Source organism: Oryzias latipes, chromosome 19, assembly GCF_053564925.1.
Source record: "Oryzias latipes strain Hd-rR chromosome 19, Olatipes_Hd-rR_3.1".
NCBI lineage: Eukaryota > Metazoa > Chordata > Actinopteri > Beloniformes > Adrianichthyidae > Oryzias > Oryzias latipes.
Window position 1 is genome coordinate 20631482 of NC_136255.1, and position 18767 is coordinate 20650248.

An 18767-nucleotide genomic window follows, 5' to 3' on the forward strand; every position below is an offset into this window, starting at 1 on the left:
TAAAAGTAGTCAAACTTAGATGTGCATGTGTATTTATTGTATGGCACTTGACATCCACAGGCCTCTAACACAACACAGAGCCGTTACATTACATATAGACACCGGCACAGTATCTGCTGTGATCATGTTTTGGTCGCTCTTTTGGAATGATGGCACCGCTCAGCTGATGACGTGAAAAAATTACTGGAACGGAGGTTTTCAACCTCCTGCTGCTATCGCCTCACCCAGCTCACAGGAACCCACTGTGGGTCCGTCTGAGCTCTTTCCAGGGCTCTCTGGAGTTCTGCCACAGCACTGCTTAGATCTTCTTTCACCAAGACATAGTCCACCCAGTGACCGTAGCACTCCTCCATCCGCTCCGCAGACTGGCTCATTTCCACAAGATCCTCCTCCTAATGAAAGACGACGTGACAGACACTGGTGACAACTGTCTGAAAGCACTTTTCCACATCTTTGGTTATAATACTAGGGGTGTCCTGATCAGATGTTGCTCAGTCAATTAATGTTGAGAATCTTCAAAAAAAAAAACAAGAAGATTGTCCCTTATTTTTATGAGCTATCATTTTAAAAGATATACTTTAATTATCCTGAAGGAAATTGTTGGGTCTGTTGATCCCACACACAAGATAAGACACCAGACTAAAATGTTAAAACTAAATAAAAAGTTGTTAAAACAATTCATAGGAGATCAAAAAAAAGGTTTCAATAACAGAAAACTTAAATATGTATGACAGCACTGTCATTCTCCCAAAAGTAGAGCCTGATTGTTCTCAAGTTGTTTCAACAATCAAGCAAAAACAGTGCATCAACCAACTAGGAATAAGAGTTGACTAGTAACTAGTAAAAGTAGTTGATTAGTCACAGGAAAAAGTTTGGTGACTAAGTATCATCAGAACTATTGAACATTTCTGATCCGATGTGATTCATTAATAATAATGAATAATAATAATTAAAAATTCTTCAATTGTTATAAACTACTTTCTTCCACAATTATATTTGCCACATGAATCTGTTGAGTATTCATGACTAGATTATCTAAGTGTCTTTGTTTTGTTGTTTCTGAGGGATTTTGGATTTTTTCTAAACCTTTTTTTTTTAGGTAGGGGGAACACCTAAGATAGCACAAGAGTTAAAAGAAATCTATTTTTAGATGCCTTAGTAGGTCTTTGTTTATGTTAGGACAAATCAATAGAGACGCTTGATGTCAGTTTTAAACAGAGTTATTGAGCCCAGAAGTCCATATTTGTGAATATTTTGCTAACTTTACTGGACAGTTTTTTGTGCGTCTCTCTCAAACTGCTGTTATTTAAATGTTGTGATCCACTTTAAATGTTGGGATCCAGTGTTGTGATCCATTCATGATGTGCAGACTTTTACTAGAGCCTTTGTTTGTAATAATAAGCTTGAAATACTTTGCACTGGTTAAAATAATACTAAAATAAATATTCAATCGCTGAACAGAATACAATATCCGATTAAGTGTTACTACGTGATCAGGCCCGATTTCTGATCATGTGATCGGATCACAAATTCTACAGTGGTACCGAGGTGACGTGATATATCATGCTAGCCTCAGAACAGCACTGAGGAGATCGTTTAAAAATGTTTCAACAGCACGGATCAAGGTAAGTGGGGTTTGAGTCATGTGACTCACCGTCAGCCCCACGCTCAGGGAGGAGGAGGAACCGAAGCTTTTCCCTTGACCGTCATGGATTCGAGGCCTCACAAAGATCACGTATGGTTTAAATTCAGCAGTTCGAAGAGTTTTCAGAGCCTGGATGTAAAGACGCAGACGTTATTACATCCCTTTGACAACAGACTTGAACATTTAGGAACAATTAAAGTCTCAGCAGATCACTCAAATCAAACACCTGGTAATTTTCAGGATTTGCAACATCACACATTTGTGACACGTCTGATGTCGTGTCCATGGAAACGAACAGGTTTACTGATCTGCAGGGTCAGTGACTAACCTCCGGCTGCACATCCAGCAGGCAGACTTTATTCTGATTCAAAACTCTGTTGATGGATTCCAAACTGGTTCCGTAAAGATTGTCCTTATATTCCCCATATTCTATAAACCTATAGAAACAACAGAACCGGTTAGTGCTCAGTGATTTCATTTGAAACATTTGGACCTTTTTTTCTTTTTTGCAGCTTAATGGACTCACTTTCTGTTCTGAATATCTGCTTCAAAAGCTGCTTTGCTGATGAAGTGGTACTCCACTCCCTCTCTCTCGTAACTCCTTCTGGTTCGTGTGGTGTCTTTAGAAAACAGGCAGAAAAGGAGCAGAAACTGTCGATCTGCTCTTATAATGCTTTGAAAGGTGGTAATACAGCGGAGAAATCGATCTAAAAGGACTTACGTGGTACAGCCAAACCGTACCGACGGGGATTCTCAGCAATCACCTTCTGCTTGAGCTCATTGATCCGAGCCCCTAAAGAGCCTGTGACAGCACAAAGAACAGGACAAATGCAGAAAAAGCAGATGAGGCTCTGCTGCGACCTCGTTTTCCCTGCAGGTTTTAAGAATCAAAAGGTGATCCTACCTATCAGCACTATAAGACGGGGCCTCTCACTGGGACGCGGGACATACTGCGTGACCTCCTCATAAATGAGGAACTCCGTGTGTTTGGGATCTGCAGCTTCTGCAGGCGCGCTCTGACGTTCTTTCTTCAGCCGGAAACTTCTGCGCAGACTGGCTGTGGTCAATATGACAACAGAAGAACAGGTGATGTCAGCTGACAGGACAATGTGTTGGACTTCAGTTGTGATCTTAAAACTAGTTGTAGAATCTTACTGATCTGGATTTTAGATATTTGTGCCAAATAAACTTCCACATGTTTTCTGTTAAGAAAAAATGTCTTATTTAGTTTCAAAGTCTTGAAATTTGTTATTTTACATGCAAATATAATAAGAAAAAAAAAGCTAGCATGCAAGATTTAAGAACATGTCTTTATTTTAGATTTTACATGTGGCTTGGATGTCAATTTTATTTCCAAACATTTGACAGCATGTCAACTTGTTATAACCACAAATATCACAAATACATGCAAGTAAGTTCAGGGCCAAATTCACTACATGTATAAAAGGACACCAAAGACGTCTAATTCCTCCTTTCAGTGTCGTTGGGGGATGCTGGAATCTTATTCCATGTACATACATAGCTTGGGGCCAATTTGCTCCACAAATAATTTGTAAATTGAATACATAGAGTTGACAAGTAATTTTGTTTTTATTCCTTTTTTCTTGAAACAAAAAATGCATTATTTTGCAACAGGCGGTTTAAATATTTATTTTCTGAATTTTGTAGAAAAAACATTTTATTCAAACTAGTTTTTAGGATAAAGGAGATTATTTTAGTCTATTGATTAAAATAAGGGTTTTGCCTACTTCCAAATATTTATTAAGGCTTAGACATTATTTTCTTAAAATCTGGTGAAATTCACTAGCTGAACATGCAAACATTCTGACCCGTTTCTGGTAAATTTCTACTAAAAACAAGCATTTTTTTCCCCCATTATTAAGATAGTAGTTTTTTGCAGTGTAAATAAGGTTGTTTAAGGTCCCACTCCGTTCATCTTTTGATTCATTTTAAAATTGTTCCCAGTGGTCTTTTAATTATGATTATGTCGTTTTTAGGCAAAAATCAACAAACCTGTGGTGTTTTGTAGAACAGTTTCTGCAGAGCGGCAGTACCCCCCCCCCCCCCCCCCCCTACAATCACCCATAACTGAGAGCTTTCTGTTTACACTCTCTCGCTACGTAACAAGAGCGATCTTTTTCCAACTGTATTTCATCATCTGCTCCTGATTCTCAACGGTTTGAATGAAGCTCAGGAACATAATTTAGACAAGATTAATTGTCTTCATTTATGTCCTCCATCAAGAGAAAAATGCCACAAAAACATGTAAAAAAAAACATTTCAGTTAAAGACAAACAGACATGTTCATCTTTAACTGAAATGCAGGAGGAACAACAGCTGCCATTTTTTAATTCTAATAACTCATTTGAACCTAATTATCAAATAAAACCAGGCTGCTATCAATATAGATTTGAACCTTCACATTAAACACCACAAACAGACTCAACACCATTAAAACCAGTAAAAGTACCTGAGTAAGATTCCCATAAGAAAGCATGGCCACAGAAGGCAGGGGCTGTCTTACTCTTGGGAGAAACTAAAGCTCATATTAGAGAAGTTTTTCCAGCCATCAATACAATAGGAAGCTTGGAAGCCATGCATGCCGTGTCTGCTTGCTCAAATACAAAGCCAGCACAGTTGGCATGAAACGTGAGCGTGATGCCAGTGGGAAGCCAAAAGGTGCCACAAAGACGCTGAAGCATGGGACAGAGAAACCAGCTGGTTCCACCATATTCTAACCAACTGGTGTGGTGTTGGAATGATTCATCTCACATTGAATGAATCAGGGACTGATTCATCCGAGGAAAGGTCGAGAAGCTGCGCTGCTGCTGTCAATCTACTGAGGGATAAAGTGGTGTTTACCAAACGATGACATGTTCCTTCCAGCATTTGCTGCTAAATGACACCTTCAGTCAGAAATGTGCTTCTGTGCAGGAACGATAATCAAAGGGATTTAGGCGTTTCCACGATTGCAGACAATCTTGTCTTTTAGAGACACCGGGAACATCAGACAAATCTGGAGAATGTACCTGTTAATATTTTAAAGTAACAGTAAAATAAGACGAACATTTGTGTTTGTAGATACGCCATTTTTGATTTTGGTGCACATAAATCTTTTTGTATTTTTGTTGTTTTTAACTGCAAAAGAGCTTTGAGCTGAAACACATGAAAAGCAGTTTTCCTTTTAAATTAATAAAGCTTGATTAATTAATTGATTACTAAAGTTAATGAATGAATGTGTGCAGGACTTAAAAACTATTTTAGAGAGCTTTATTTGAATATCTTCTATAATTTGTTCTTTTGCAGTTTAATTTGGAGCCATTTCATCTGAATACTAATATACTGATGAGATGAGATAAAAAGTATTGAACAGAACCCCAGTACTCTTTCACATATGACTTATTTTCATAAACACTATTGCAACAAATAAAAATAAAGAGGTGCTAATGCAACTTAAATCTGCCAAAATTGACATATGAAATAATTAAAAATCAGCAACTTATGTAGACCTGAGTAAGAAATAAAATAGGAATAAGAATTTTAAAGTGTTCTCTTCTGCAAGAACCCGGGTTATTTAAACAAGGAACCACCTAGAATCACAGAACTCTGTCTGACGCACACAGGTTAGCGCTTAAAAAGCTGTCTACACGTATGTGCGTGAGGTTCTTGAATCCATCTGTCATTCTTTAACAGCAAACCCTAATCAGAATTTTTAAAACAGAGCTTATATTTGAATTTGCTTCAGTCAAAGTCGAATGCAAACACATCAACAAAACAAGAGACAAACCGTTTTTTTCAAAAGCTGAAAAAAGCGGATGTGTTTCTGAATGATTTGGTCCAGGGCTCTTCAACCTTCAGCATAAATTTCCTTTATGTTTTTGTGGCCATTAAACCATTCATTTATAAAGAGTGTTTTTTAACTATTTAAAGTAATTTATAGTGTTACATTTCTGTTACTTTTTACAGCAGCACATACAAGTTCCTTTCAAAATAAAATGCATCCCGCTGCTGTAGATGTGCATTAAGAATGAGTTTAAACGTACGCTATTCCAATTCTAAACCACTATGAAAATAGATCAAACCTTTCTCCATAATTTTGGTCAGTTATTTTGCATGTGTGCAATTTGAAGGAAGGTTAAAGCTCTCAATGTCTCTTCAATTAGTGTAATGCCAGCAGCGGTTGAAACAGAAAAGTTTTACTCATGTAAGACCAGATTAGTTTAAATATCTAAAAATAAATGACAAAACTTAACTAACAAACCTATTATCTGTTCAAATTGTTTGTAATATTTTTTCTCTGGAGCTTCAGGTTGCAGACCTCTGGTTTAGTCTAAAACAGGGATGCCCAAGTCCAGCCTCCTGGGCTGTTGTCCTATATATTTTCCAACCATCTGCCATTGTAGCTCCTTATTGGCTAAACACACCTGATCCAGGTAATCAATAGCAGATAAGGCAGGGTTTCTGGAAAACTAGCAGGAGGCCGGCCCTCTAGGCCTGGATTTGGGCACCCCCAGTCTAAAACATCACTGCTTAAAGAAAAGAAAAAACACAATTACACATTTTACCACAGGGAATATTTCAAGAAATTTAATTGAATTTATATATATATATATATTTGTAAGAATCTTATAATGTCCATCAGTAACAGCTCCTTTAGGATTATTGACCTGGTTTTCTTCAGTTTGTTTTAAAAAGGTGTTGGGGTGAATCTTCATCTACATCAACTAGAATATAAAATGTAAAAGTTGTTTTAATTTGAAAAGATGGCATAAGCCAAGTAAGAAACAGCTAAATGTCAGAATGCGTCTTCCAAAAGAGAGCCTGCATGCACACACAGACTGGAAGACGGGGGTTTGTGTTCCTCACCTACATCTTTTCCATTCAGAGCAGCTTTACTCTCACAGTCTTCTATGGAATGACACACAGGGAGAGAAGACAAAGTAAGACATGAAGTCCAATTCCAAAAGAAAAGCTTTAAAATGACCAAACCGGTAAAACAACCAGAATAGGATTATATTAATTCCTATCTGCAACTTCAGTCTTGAAAACAAGGGACAGTGGCACAGAGATGCAAAAAGCAAAACTATATTTAAAAAAAAATATGTAGCCAACATTTTTTGCGAATACCATCTGAAATGTTTCATGATTTTTGTAGAATGTATTGTTATGATATGTCAGTTTTCTGGACATTGCTGAGTTTTTCCCCACAAAGGATAGAACATTTTTACAGGACTGGTTGACCTACCTCTCTCACTGTGATCATCTGAGTTAGCAAAGTAAGAACAACAAACAACATTAATGTTTCTAAAAGGACAAATGCACACAAACATGACACAAAGACCCACTCCGATCATCCTTTGAGTCATTATAAAACCGTTCAAACTGATGCTATTTTTAGCCCCCCCCCCCCCCCCCCCCCCCCCCCCCCCAAAAAAAAAATGGATGGATCAGATATGCAACTATTTATCATCCTGCCATCATAGAATTGGGTCTGCAGAGGAGAGATTTAGGAGAAATTCCTCTACAAACTTGCTTCTTACAATATTTGGTAGATTCTATGAGTTCCAGAGCGAACATTTATATTGGATCACAAATTCATTCATTTTCAGAGATTAACTTAATCTCCTTTTATAATCTTGCTCCCTGCATCTCCTTGCGTGGATGAGATTTGACCCACAATACAAGCCATTTGTTGTCAGACGGTTGCTCATTTGGGAGGAAAGTTGGAGTCGGTTGAGTTCAACAGCACTCACACAGAGGAGCTTTTAGGGGGGCGGCGGCAGGGAGGGACCCCATTTTCATACGGTATCTCAAACGTCTGCAGGAAAACACACATTTTTTTTAATCAATCAATAAATAAACAATATGGCTAAATTTATGTTTCAATGGTGAGCATTTTATGACGGGACCATTACCTCTCCTGAAACTGCGTAGAGGGGATGAGGCCAGCACGCAGGTTACAGTCGCCCACCCTCTTGGCCTGCCACCAGGTGGCGTCCTCCTGGCAAACTACCTGAAGAATGTTCCTCTTCCTAAAAGGAAGCCCAGCCTCTTGGCATGGAGTAGCCTTGTCTTCATAAGGCGTATAATCAAACAGAGCCCGGAGGAAGACCTGGAGTGAAGTCAAATGTTCAGTTTTTCATTTTGTCACATCATTCAGAAAAAACAAAAAAAGTAGTTTAGCATTTCTAGTAAAAAAACAAACAACAAACAAAGGACGAATATCGTGTTTCACAGAGAGACGTGGAGGGGATTATAAGCGGTTACTTTAGTTTCACAGATAAGGAAATCCTAAGTCTTGTAGCGAGTCATCGTTGTTTTATTGTAAGTATAATGATTTTTAAAAGAACTTGGAGGACACTGGGCCTTTTCAAAGATTTGTGACCCACAAGTAGAGGATTTCTGGTGGATGCACCGTTTACGTCATCGGCAGTTTAGTTCTGGAGGTCCAAAAACATGACGGCACATGGATTCCTATAATAAATTAAAACCTTATGGATTTAGTGGGCACAGAATGGGGATGTTAAAATAAAATATGTCCAACACAAGAGGCCCTCAGCTCTCATCTGTTTGCCTAGCTGTTGGACAGGACAAGTTAAAAAAAAAAAAAAATAAAAAAAAAAAATAATAAAAAGAATGGGGATGGACGCTTAAACAAGTAACTAGCCTATATGTTTTTTTTTATAAAATTTAGATTTTTTCTCCTCAAATTATTTATTTTAAAACTCCATTGCAGTTCTGATCTTTAATTTATTCAGTTTTTAAAAAAAAGAAAAAAAGTTCTTTACCTTGCTCTCCCTCAGTTTGTCCTCATCTGTAACAGCTGGAATGATCTTCAGCGTGATGGAGCCCTGGGACTGAGACTAGCCAGACAACAACAAATCACCATGATGTTTTAAAAACAGCACCCACACAACGCTCATCAACATCTCTCATGCTAAGGACTTTAGTCTTTACCAGAATGTGACTAATCTCATCCGGCCTTTTGTGCGTTATCAAGTGTCCATTGACCTCTCGAAGCTCATCTCCAACATTCACCAGACCTAAGGAAAACAAAACCAAAAACTAGTTCCTATTATGTGTGATGAAAATGTCTGTTCAGGTTTAGAAATGACAGAATCCCAGTTGGCACAAATGCTACAGTGTCTCCAAGGCAACCACTGCAAGTAAACCTTGTTAAAAATCTCAAAATATGAAATCTCGTGGCTCTAATCTCAAGGATTTGATGTCTGTTGACAGTTCAAGGGTCAGGCAGTGTAATCTGCTCTCTTCTTTGTGCAGCTGTACTGCATGGATGGAACTTTAACATACAGGAGAAATGCTTACTTGTTCTTTGCATTTATTTCACTCGATAAAATATCTTCCGTGCATATTTCTACATAGCAAAGACTTTCCTAAAAGTCCATCATAATCATTGAACTACAAACTCACCACTGCGGTCGGCTGCACCCCCCCTCATGATTCTGGCAACAATTACAGCCCCGGTTGCCTCATCTTTGCGAATAGTTGCTCCCTGCAGAACCAAAAAAGGCAACAAGTTACATTTCCATATCTCGCTCATTCTGCATTAAAGCAAACCTCTGAAGGTCAGGATCAAAGGCTCTACAAAGTGGTGACCTGCTGACATTTGCTTGAAAGATGAGAAACTCGGCACCGTCTGTATCACAGAAGGTTTTGTTATCTGGTCATCCAACGTGCGTTTTGATCGTGTTCAGATGCTGATGCTTGCTTGGTTGGATAGCAGCAAATTTAAGTTTGTAGACGGATCAAAAAGGAAAACCCAGAGACACTGAGAGGGCACCGAGCAATTTTTACAAAAGAGGCTTCTCCGAGTATTATGCTGCGGAATAAAAGATTATGAATCATACATAAGGCATTCAAATGATGACACACAAACAACTTAAACATGGCTCTAACCATCATAAAAACAACAGTCCTTTGAAATGCAACAGCTAAACACTAGCACAACTAAACGTGAAGTGAATCTTCACGAAAAGTAATACCAACTACATAATAGTGATCTTCTTTGAGAATTATAAACTTGTAGTATCCTTAGAGGCCAGCAAATCCACATCAATGAATTCAAATGGAGATGCATTGCAGACAGAAAGAATAGAGCATTTTGGGCACACACACCTTCACCCTGTGATGTAGCTTCGTCACACTTAAATGCTTTTGGAAAAAATTGGCATATTTTTTCATTTTTTGAAACACAAGTTCAAGCACCATTCAGGCCCTGGAGCCATTGCAAAAGTACTGAGACTGGATAAAATCCAAACGGTACCCAACCCTATGCACGGTCTGTACAACTGGCAAAAAGAATGGGGAAAATCCCATCAGTGGCTACACAAAGCTGGACTAAAAGAAAGCAGAGATGAACTACTAACGGCAGCAAAGCAGCAGTACGAGATCAATAGCAACCAAGATCTAGAACAGGGGGGTCAAACTCATTTTCACTGAGGGCCACATCAGCATAGTGGCTGTCCTCAAAGGGCCAGATATAACTTATACATGTAACTAAATGTGATAAAAAATAAATGTAACTACTCCTTAATGTTAAATTACTCATTTATTTATTATAACTTTTTAAAGGGACAATTACAGTTGCATAGAAAACATGTTTTCTTGTTATTCTTGCATACATCCTATTAAATTTGATTCTGTCAGATAGGTTATATGGACAGTGTTTAAGTCCTAATGTATAGTTGCCCAATCCGATATTTCAAGTCTGATTCCCTCTAGATATGAATAAATACACACCAATTTTTACTTTTTATTTTAAGAAACCTTTATGCTCTCGGGGGCCACATAAAATGACATGGCGGGTCACATTTGGCCCAAGGGCCTCGAGTTTGACACATGTGATGTAGAACAACAGGCAGGACTCCTGATGCTACTGAGAGAAACCAGCACAAAAGACGCTAGGAGGCAGGGAATACATGGAACGCCATAACCAAGTGGCTGGCATAATGCACAAAAACAATTACAATACAAAAAAAAAATTGAACTCTAAAATTCAAAACTCTTTTCTATACACACACTGATCATTGAACCGAAAAAATTTGACCCAAGTTAGCCCTGAAGTTGATTCATTTTTGCTCCCTGGGATTATAGTGTTTAGAAAAATACCCCCCCCCCACACGCGCACGCACTTTTTTAAAACAACACTTCATTAGTTTCAACAAACCAATCATTGATTTTTGCAGCTCAAAAGAAAAGCAAACAGCTGATGGCAAGATAAGTCAATATCCTATCAGTGACTCACCAGTGGCTCTTTATTCTTAACAAGGCGCACGATCTTCACCGACTCCTCCTCGATGTCGTCGTCCAGATCCTCTGGCAGTGGTGGAAGAACTGGGTCAAATTTCTTCTGAGCCACGATGTCATGGGCCGACAGCACCGCCTTCATCAGCCAATCGTAAACCAATACAACACAAAGGTCGAGCCAATCAAGAAACAATGAATAAGTGTTTGGTTTACATGGGGCTCAAAATTTGAGTAAAATATTCCTGATTTAAAAAGAAAAAGGAATTTACTGCCATTTTTTCCACTGAAGCAACATAAAAATCTATTGAAGAGAGTGAACTACATGCAGAGAAAGTGTGTGGACAGCTTTGAATGTGTTATACAACTCCTGATCAACAGGCTTCCGGGAAGCAAGTTAGACGAGGAATAAGGAGATTTTCTAGAATTTATTTACATTTCTATGCATAAAAAGGACAAAAACTCAGCAACCTTCAGATGTGGGGTGCTCAGGAGGTGAAGGAGTTCTCGCTCGTCATCCTCCAGCGGTCCGTTCTGAAGCTCCTCTACCAACTGATGAACAACATCACAAAAGTTACCTCCTGAAATGATCTCATAGAGCCACCCCCTCAAGGAGAGAATTTCTGGGAAATGGGTTTAAATTCAAAGAATTAAAGATGGAATTGAAATAGGATTGCACCTACGTCCTCTGCCAGACAGGAGGCACTGTGCAAGACTGGGGTGGGGCTGTACTTCACATAGTGATTCAGTCTCTCATGGATCTGAGTTCATAAACAAATAAGCAGGAAATATTATTATTGTTGATCATTGTTGCTTTTAAACAATAATTTTGGCTACTAGTTTTCTTGTTAATGTTTTTTTTATGATTTGTTTTTGCCAGAAACACTGATATGTTTGCATTCAAGTCCCCTACCTTCATCAGGTAACCAAGACTTTTCTCGCTGAAAACATCTTTGAGAAAGACCAGGTCTTCCTTGTGGTTGGCATCCGGGTGAAGCTGAGATGTGAGCAGGGCCAGGGACTCGTGAAGACCTAAAAACCAACAACATCTCATGAGTTTAGGGGTTTTAACTTCACTGCACTCCCCAACCCGGTGCCTTGGGTCAGCGTCTCCTGGGTCCCAGAGGAAGCTTTGTGCAATCTGTGCACTGAAGCTGTTGAATGCGTTACCACTGAGCGTCCAGCAGGCATTCTCACTGGCCATTTTTATAGAAAATGCCCCAAAACTCATTTTTAGAGGCAGGTTTAGCATAAGACTCTGCTCTGCTGGTTTGATTGTATTTTACTTTCCCTTTTGTTTTTAATCACTTTTAATTTACATTTTATTATTTAAGATTTTAATTGTTTTAGCCTTTTATTTGTTGTTTTTAAATGTGCCTTGTCTGACTTGTTAAGGCACCATGTAAAAAAAGATGATTTGATGTCTGGTAACGTCTCGTTTGATGGATCAGGAAATGGCTGCAGAAATGGATCAACTGTAACACACCAAGCTTCAGATGTGTTTGCATCTACCTGTGCTTGTTGACAGAATGGGCATGTCTTCAGTCATTCAGCAGAGTAAGAAGACGGAGAACAAAAGGGAGAGGAGGCGAAGCCGCTGGACTGTGACCAATTCTCTCCGGGTTTATTGGGTTCCCCACGTCTGGATGATCCCAAACAAAACTGAAGATAAAAACAAAATGACATCCTATTGAGACTGCTGAAGAATAAGTACATGCATAGTTAATTCAAAGATTATTTCTGTTTCATAGCTGACCAAATTAATGACCCAAAACAGAAACTTCCAGATAGTTTGCGGTCAGTGGGAAATTTAAAAACTGCTGCATTTGCTGTGCTTTGGGGATTTTTCAGTGTTTCTTTTCCTAATAAAGACCCACTCCCTAAATGCCACTTAAAGAGCTTCGTAAGCTAGTGGGAGAGTGAAGAAACTATGTCCTAGAAAGCGACAGTTTTTTACATTTTGGTTAAAAACTGTGTCATAATTAAACGACCACTGGAAACGCTTTAAACTGTTCAAAGTTCATTTGACCTTTTTTCTTTGTTCATGTTGGATGGCAGCAATTAACAGCAGCCGAAATAATTAATACAAAATGAAACTGAAAGAATTTGAAAGAAAAGAAAAGCTCCAAATTCAGACCCTATGGGTTCTCCAGGGTTAAACTGATATCAATATTGATCACTTTTGCCATTGAACCAACACTACTGCAACACACTATCCCCATTTCAGCTGATTAGGGGTTTCTTTTAAAGAAAAACAGCTGATAAACTATATCCCAATTTTTCTTAACGAGAAACTTTTTTCTTTTACAATACATTAGTCAATATGTGCACACAAACATAAAAACAACAGGGAACAACAACCAAAAAGGTTCAACATTTTCATATGTGAAGACTAAAATCCTTTGCCACAACCAAACCAGTCATTTGCAGTTCCACCATTTCTTTCAGCTAATCATCACTTCAGGCACCTTTCCTCTCACTATGGCAGAAAAGCTGTAATTAGTGTTGGTTAAATCCGTCCAAAGATCTCTGCGCCTCGACATTTCTCATTTATTGAACATTGCTGCCCTGTCACCCCCCCCCCCCCCTTTCTCCTATGCATTCAAACAAGTTGATTTCCCTCACTTTAAAGTTCATATGACTTAAACAGTTTATGGAAGATATTTTCCTTTTGATCTTGATTTTTGGTCTCACATTATCGTTTGATATGAGCCCTTTTAAGTTGTCAACAAATCTATTGAACGATTTATTACATTGACTGAGAACAAAGTGTGCAATTCTCCCAACGGTCCATGGTCGTTCATCTCATAAGAGTGTCACTTTTGTACCAAAGAGAGCTTTGAACCCTTCAAAAGGCGGCTGGGTAGCTCGGTTGGTAAGGTGGGAAGCCTCCATGCAGGAAACCAGGGTTCGATTCCCGGAGGGGAAAGAGCAATCATACTGGGGGCAATTACCATATCAATGGTGAGCAATTAACATCACCCAGTGAGGGTCCTTAGGCAAGACCCTTAACGCTACCACTTCACGAGCGCGGTTGACAGCTGACCACTCCCCAAGGGGATGGGTCAAATGCAGAGAAAGAATTTTCCTTCATGGGATAAAATACAGTGTATAAAAAAAACCAAAAAACTTTTGCGATGGTTGTTTTTAAATTATCGATGATGCAACCATGAAGCTACGTTCACACCGGCCTCGGTAACGCGTTTTCAAGGTACCACTTCCAATAAAAGGTCTTCCTGAACACGCGTATATGCCCATTTTTGGCCTTTACTTTCAAAACCTGCAACCATTGAACTCAACTTGAAAGTTAAACCAGGTTGAACTTTGTCCAATCAGAGACTCTGATTTGATAGTGATGTATGGGTAGCTTCCTTTTTAATTCACAGAAGTGCCAACCGTTTGAAAATTGATCTTGGAGGAGAAATGAATAATTGCAGTTTTTCCTGGATGGAATTCTTTGACACCAAGTCTTATATATACCCGAATAGAGCCATGAAAAAAAAAAGCCTGGAGCAAGACTTGCCAGATTTTTACAGCTTTGACCTTTCACACCAAGCCTCTTCTAACTAACATGTGCTAATATAGGATAGAGACAGCCCAGTGGGAACACTATCAAGCTAAAAGCGCGTTCAAGAACCCTTGTTCAGCACGTTCTTGAATCAGTGGATCAAGGGAGTGTAAAATTTGATAACTGTTAATCGTGCAGTTTTACTCGCATATAAAATATTTTGGCTTATTGAGTGTTTTAATCTTATATATTTTTCAAGAGAGTTACACTTCGAGGCCCTCAACCAAACCCCTTAGCTGTCGGTGTGCACGCTCGGACGCCCTCTGTACACTCACTGTCCAATGCCTTAGTTACATGACAGTACGGGGGTTGACCCACACGGGTCCTGCACATATGGCCAGGGTGTCCAGGATCGTAGAAGGTCGTAGACAGGTGATGTCTTATCTTAAAGTGTGTCTTGCAGTTGTGGGCCACCTGCATACCTGTACAGATCGATGTTTTCTCTGCTTTGAGTCCAAGAAGACGACAGCAAAGTAGAAGATTTCAGATTTCATCAGCTCAGTTCATGATTCCATTTAGAGGAAACACATTTCCAATACCCACCAACGGCGTGTTTGGAAGACGTTTAAGAAAAGTCCAAATACATGCTTTGAATATGGGAAATATTTTTAAAAAAATGCGCGTTGTGTCTTACAGAAACAACTTCTTGAATGTTTTTACTAATTTAAAGACAAGTTGTGTCTGTTAGACATTCACCAAGAAAGACTTTCACAGGTACAGAATTAAAAACCAATTTTTTGTCAGTTTGTTCTCAAATTCTCTCCTGGGATTAACGATTAAATAAAAGGACATTTCTACTCTGACTGTACATGCATTTGCAAAATTCAGTCACATTTTACACGGTTTATAAATGTGAACCAGCTACTAAAACCATTTATGAGGTCATTTTAATGGCGAAAAATCTATATTATTATATAAAGCTATGAAATAAAATAAAAAGATGGAGGTTAAAAACTTTAACACAATCAAAACCTTTTGCAAAAACTGCAGAAATGTACATTTTTAGTTTAAAAGCATTAATATAAAAAGCATCTTAATGATAAACTACTACCTAAGACAAATTTGGGTCTTTATGCTCTTAAAAAAAACAAATTCCAAAAATACCGTTTGGTGTTTGCAGCATTTTGAAAATGTATTTTCTTATCATTTATGACATATTCAGCTTCAGTTTCCACAAAGCAAAACAATGAAGCCCACTTGACCCAAGGAACAAATCAAATAACCTCTTTTTTATTGTTCAAACGTTTTTAATGGAAGAATTTGTGATCATCCAGTTGCATCTCCCTCCTCCTCCTCCTGCTCCACTGCTGCCGCCGAGTAAATCCACTGACTGCATGTTGACAGATTGTTGTCACCAGTGATTACAAGCCATCTGTGTCAAACCACTGCCGAGTGTCACGAGACCTTTAACCTCCATCTATCGCTGACTCTCAGCCTAACACTTAAAGGTCTTGTGCTCCGACACTGAGCTGCAGCTTTGCAACAAGTAAAAACTCACAATTCAGTCATTTCACACATGATGACCAAGGCTGAGAATCACAGTTTAGTTCACTGGAAGACGAACACCACAACTTATTGAGCATATTCAGAAAAATACACCATCAGAGGACGATACGTCCATATGCTGATCCAGCTGGAAAGAAAAAGTTCCACAAGAGGTGATGGAATAAAATAACTACATTTGAAAACCATGTTATCATAAAAAACAAAGAGAAAAAGAGACACAGAATGTCATAAATCGGTAAGTTTAACACGAGCTGGTTCAGGTGTTTTTGCAACCACAGAGCAAAGAAGCAAAAACAAACTCATGTTTGTGGTGAACCCTCTGAAAACTGAAAACCCCTTCTGGATTTCAGAAATAGACTCAAAACAGTTTACAAGAGGACAGAAAAAGTCCCACAAAGTGATTCAGACAAAAATAGAAGCTGTCATGGCCGACTTATAGCGCAGCGTAATCTTTTCCAGCAACAACTTTCCTTCCTTTTTTTAATTTTACATCTTACGTTTTTATAATTTTGCAGCACAATTTAACAAAAACACACATTAAAAAAAGGACCCACAAGCACTTTCATGAGGCATGTAAGGCCTTATTCAATTTCTTTTTTATAAATAAATTTTTTTTTTATTAGAATAAAAAAAGAATATAGGAAATGTTAAAAATCTTGCCAGAAAACTATATTTTTATAATTCATAAAATTCCATGAACCAAAATAAATAATTTTTTACACTTTATGTAAACATGATGCATATTTGCTGAATAATCTTTACTTGAAAAAAAAAAGTTCAAAAAGTCCAAACTCTGGATTTAAAGTGTCTAGAGGATCTTACAATCGTGAAGAGGTCATTTATTTTTTAAATTATTCCAGTTGCGTTTTCCTGTCTAAATAAGTTTTTTTTTTTTATTATTTGTGTGTTTCTGATAAAACCAGCAGGGAATAAACGTTTGGAGCTTTTGTCGTCTTTTAGCAGAATAAAGACAGGAAGAACCAGTATTTTGGTATTTTTCTTTTTGCAAGATCCGCATTTATTCTCAATCAATACTTGGAAAGAAAACAAGAAAAAGGACATGCAAGCTAAGTTGAGCATGAAATAAAGCATGAATTCACTTTTTCAAATAAACATCTTTCAAAGTAAAAGAAATAAACTTAATGAATAACATCTTTCTCCATCTACAGCCCCCTTCTATCTAACTTCCCTTTTAATCCAAACACCCTGACGCGTAAATCTTTTTTTTCTCTCCAGTTACTTTAATTTTACTCTGCCCATATGGCCGTTTCACTTGACCTATGATCAGATTTCTAATCTTTATATTCAAAGAACTACAGAAAGTTCAGTTTGATCTTTTTGAAGTTGATTAATAGAAGTGCATTCTAAAGGATGTGCGGGATTACTAGATATATGAACAATCAACTGTGTTCTAAAGACACATAAATATTAAATACCCAACTTTAGCCCCAAGGGAAATTCATGTCGTCAAACTAAGCATTGGTACATCCTTCAGTGAATCCCAACAGTGCAAAAAGAAAAAAAAGAAAAGAAAAAAAGAGCTTGACCTCCTGTCTATGTCCTCCTCGCCCACACGCACAAAACCATGCGTGCAGGCCTCCTGTTTGCCAGACTCATTCGCGTTTGGATGGGTCTCAAGAGGGAGACGGAGGGGCGGGGTCGCCAATATGCTGCTGATGCCATCTGCCCACCCCGCCACATGCATACCAACTCCATCCACCACCTAGGATGCCATCCACACCGTTTAACAGATTCCACTCCCATATCCACAAATTGGCGGATGCATATTGTGTATGTACATTTCATGGCTACACACATTGCCATCTTTAAAAAAAAAAACAAAAAGAGGGGAAGTCTGTTAAAACCTTGCCTGTGCATTCCTTCTTTAAAAGCTTAAAGTGTTCTTTTTTTTGGTTAAAAATGACCTTTAAATGATAGCACTTCTCTTGAAATAAAGAGGAAATTGTGTTGTTTTGTGTAAGCCTTCTGATGATATGTGAAGTTCAATGTTTAAAACAGGTTGCAGACCAAAATAAAACAAAAATACTAAAATGATTTTTTTAAATAGTTTAACTCAATAAATAATAAAAAGTAAATGTTTTTCTACACTTCAGTCTTTGTTTTAGTATCTTTGACCAAATCTTTGAGTCCAATTGACAGCTAGTAGTGCCAGTAAGTCCCTTTAGAACGTATTTATTTGCACTGACAGTCTCTGTTTATTTTATTTTTGAAAATAATTTTCAATCGATTCTTTTTGCCACGTGAGACCGTTTAAAACTATGAAACCCACCAGAGCTGCCCTAATCATCACCTGGACTGCCGCCAGTCAATCACACACACAGGTGTTAGACATTCCCCCATTAATCAAACAGCATTTTTTTAATGCCTTCCTGTGTGACAAATGCTGTTCAGAGTCAATAGGAAAAACAATTTAGAATTTTAAAACTCTCCAATTGTTTAATTATATTGTATGTGTTTGGGAAATAAAGGAATTTCTTTTGTCTCGTGTTTTTAGACGCACGCGCTGAAACGGTGAGTTACAGCCCCCTGAATGCATCATTACCTTGTTGAGGCTCCGCTCCGCGTGCGTCCCTCTCAGTTCGTCTTTGTCTGGACTCGTCACCGTTCGCCACAGCAGTCTGGCCCCTCTTTGTGCTTCCTCCTTCTCCCCTCTCCCTGTCTCCAGCCGACTGACACACATTAGCGTTTGATTCCTGCCCCCTCCAGCCTCTTAGCCTCCCCTTCCCCCTCCGCCAGCCAGTTTCATGTCGCCTTCGCCAGTCT

At 38.4% G+C, this 18767-nt stretch overlaps 1 protein-coding gene across 2 annotated transcripts; it reads right to left on the reverse strand.

Moving 5' to 3' along the window:
- Positions 1-15: 15 nt before the first annotated feature.
- On the reverse strand, positions 16-18739 carry LOC101158730 (MAGUK p55 subfamily member 3). 2 transcript variants are annotated; one of them, XM_011487995.4, is made up of 20 exons: positions 18547-18739; positions 12422-12571; positions 11823-11941; positions 11593-11670; positions 11381-11461; positions 10911-11048; positions 9077-9158; positions 8603-8688; positions 8434-8508; positions 7561-7757; positions 7399-7463; positions 6891-6908; positions 6512-6553; positions 4116-4181; positions 2550-2702; positions 2367-2447; positions 2172-2265; positions 1974-2082; positions 1655-1774; positions 16-392 (listed from the first exon to the last, which is right to left on the reverse strand). In XM_011487995.4, the coding sequence occupies exons 2-20, from the start codon at positions 12456-12458 to the stop codon at positions 213-215; spliced, it is 1821 nt and encodes a 606-aa protein (XP_011486297.1). In that variant the 5' UTR covers positions 12459-12571; positions 18547-18739; the 3' UTR covers positions 16-212. The 2 variants fall into 2 exon arrangements, with proteins under 2 accessions (XP_011486297.1, XP_004080301.1); XM_004080253.5 differs by lacking the exon at positions 4116-4181.
- Positions 18740-18767: the final 28 nt, after the last annotated feature.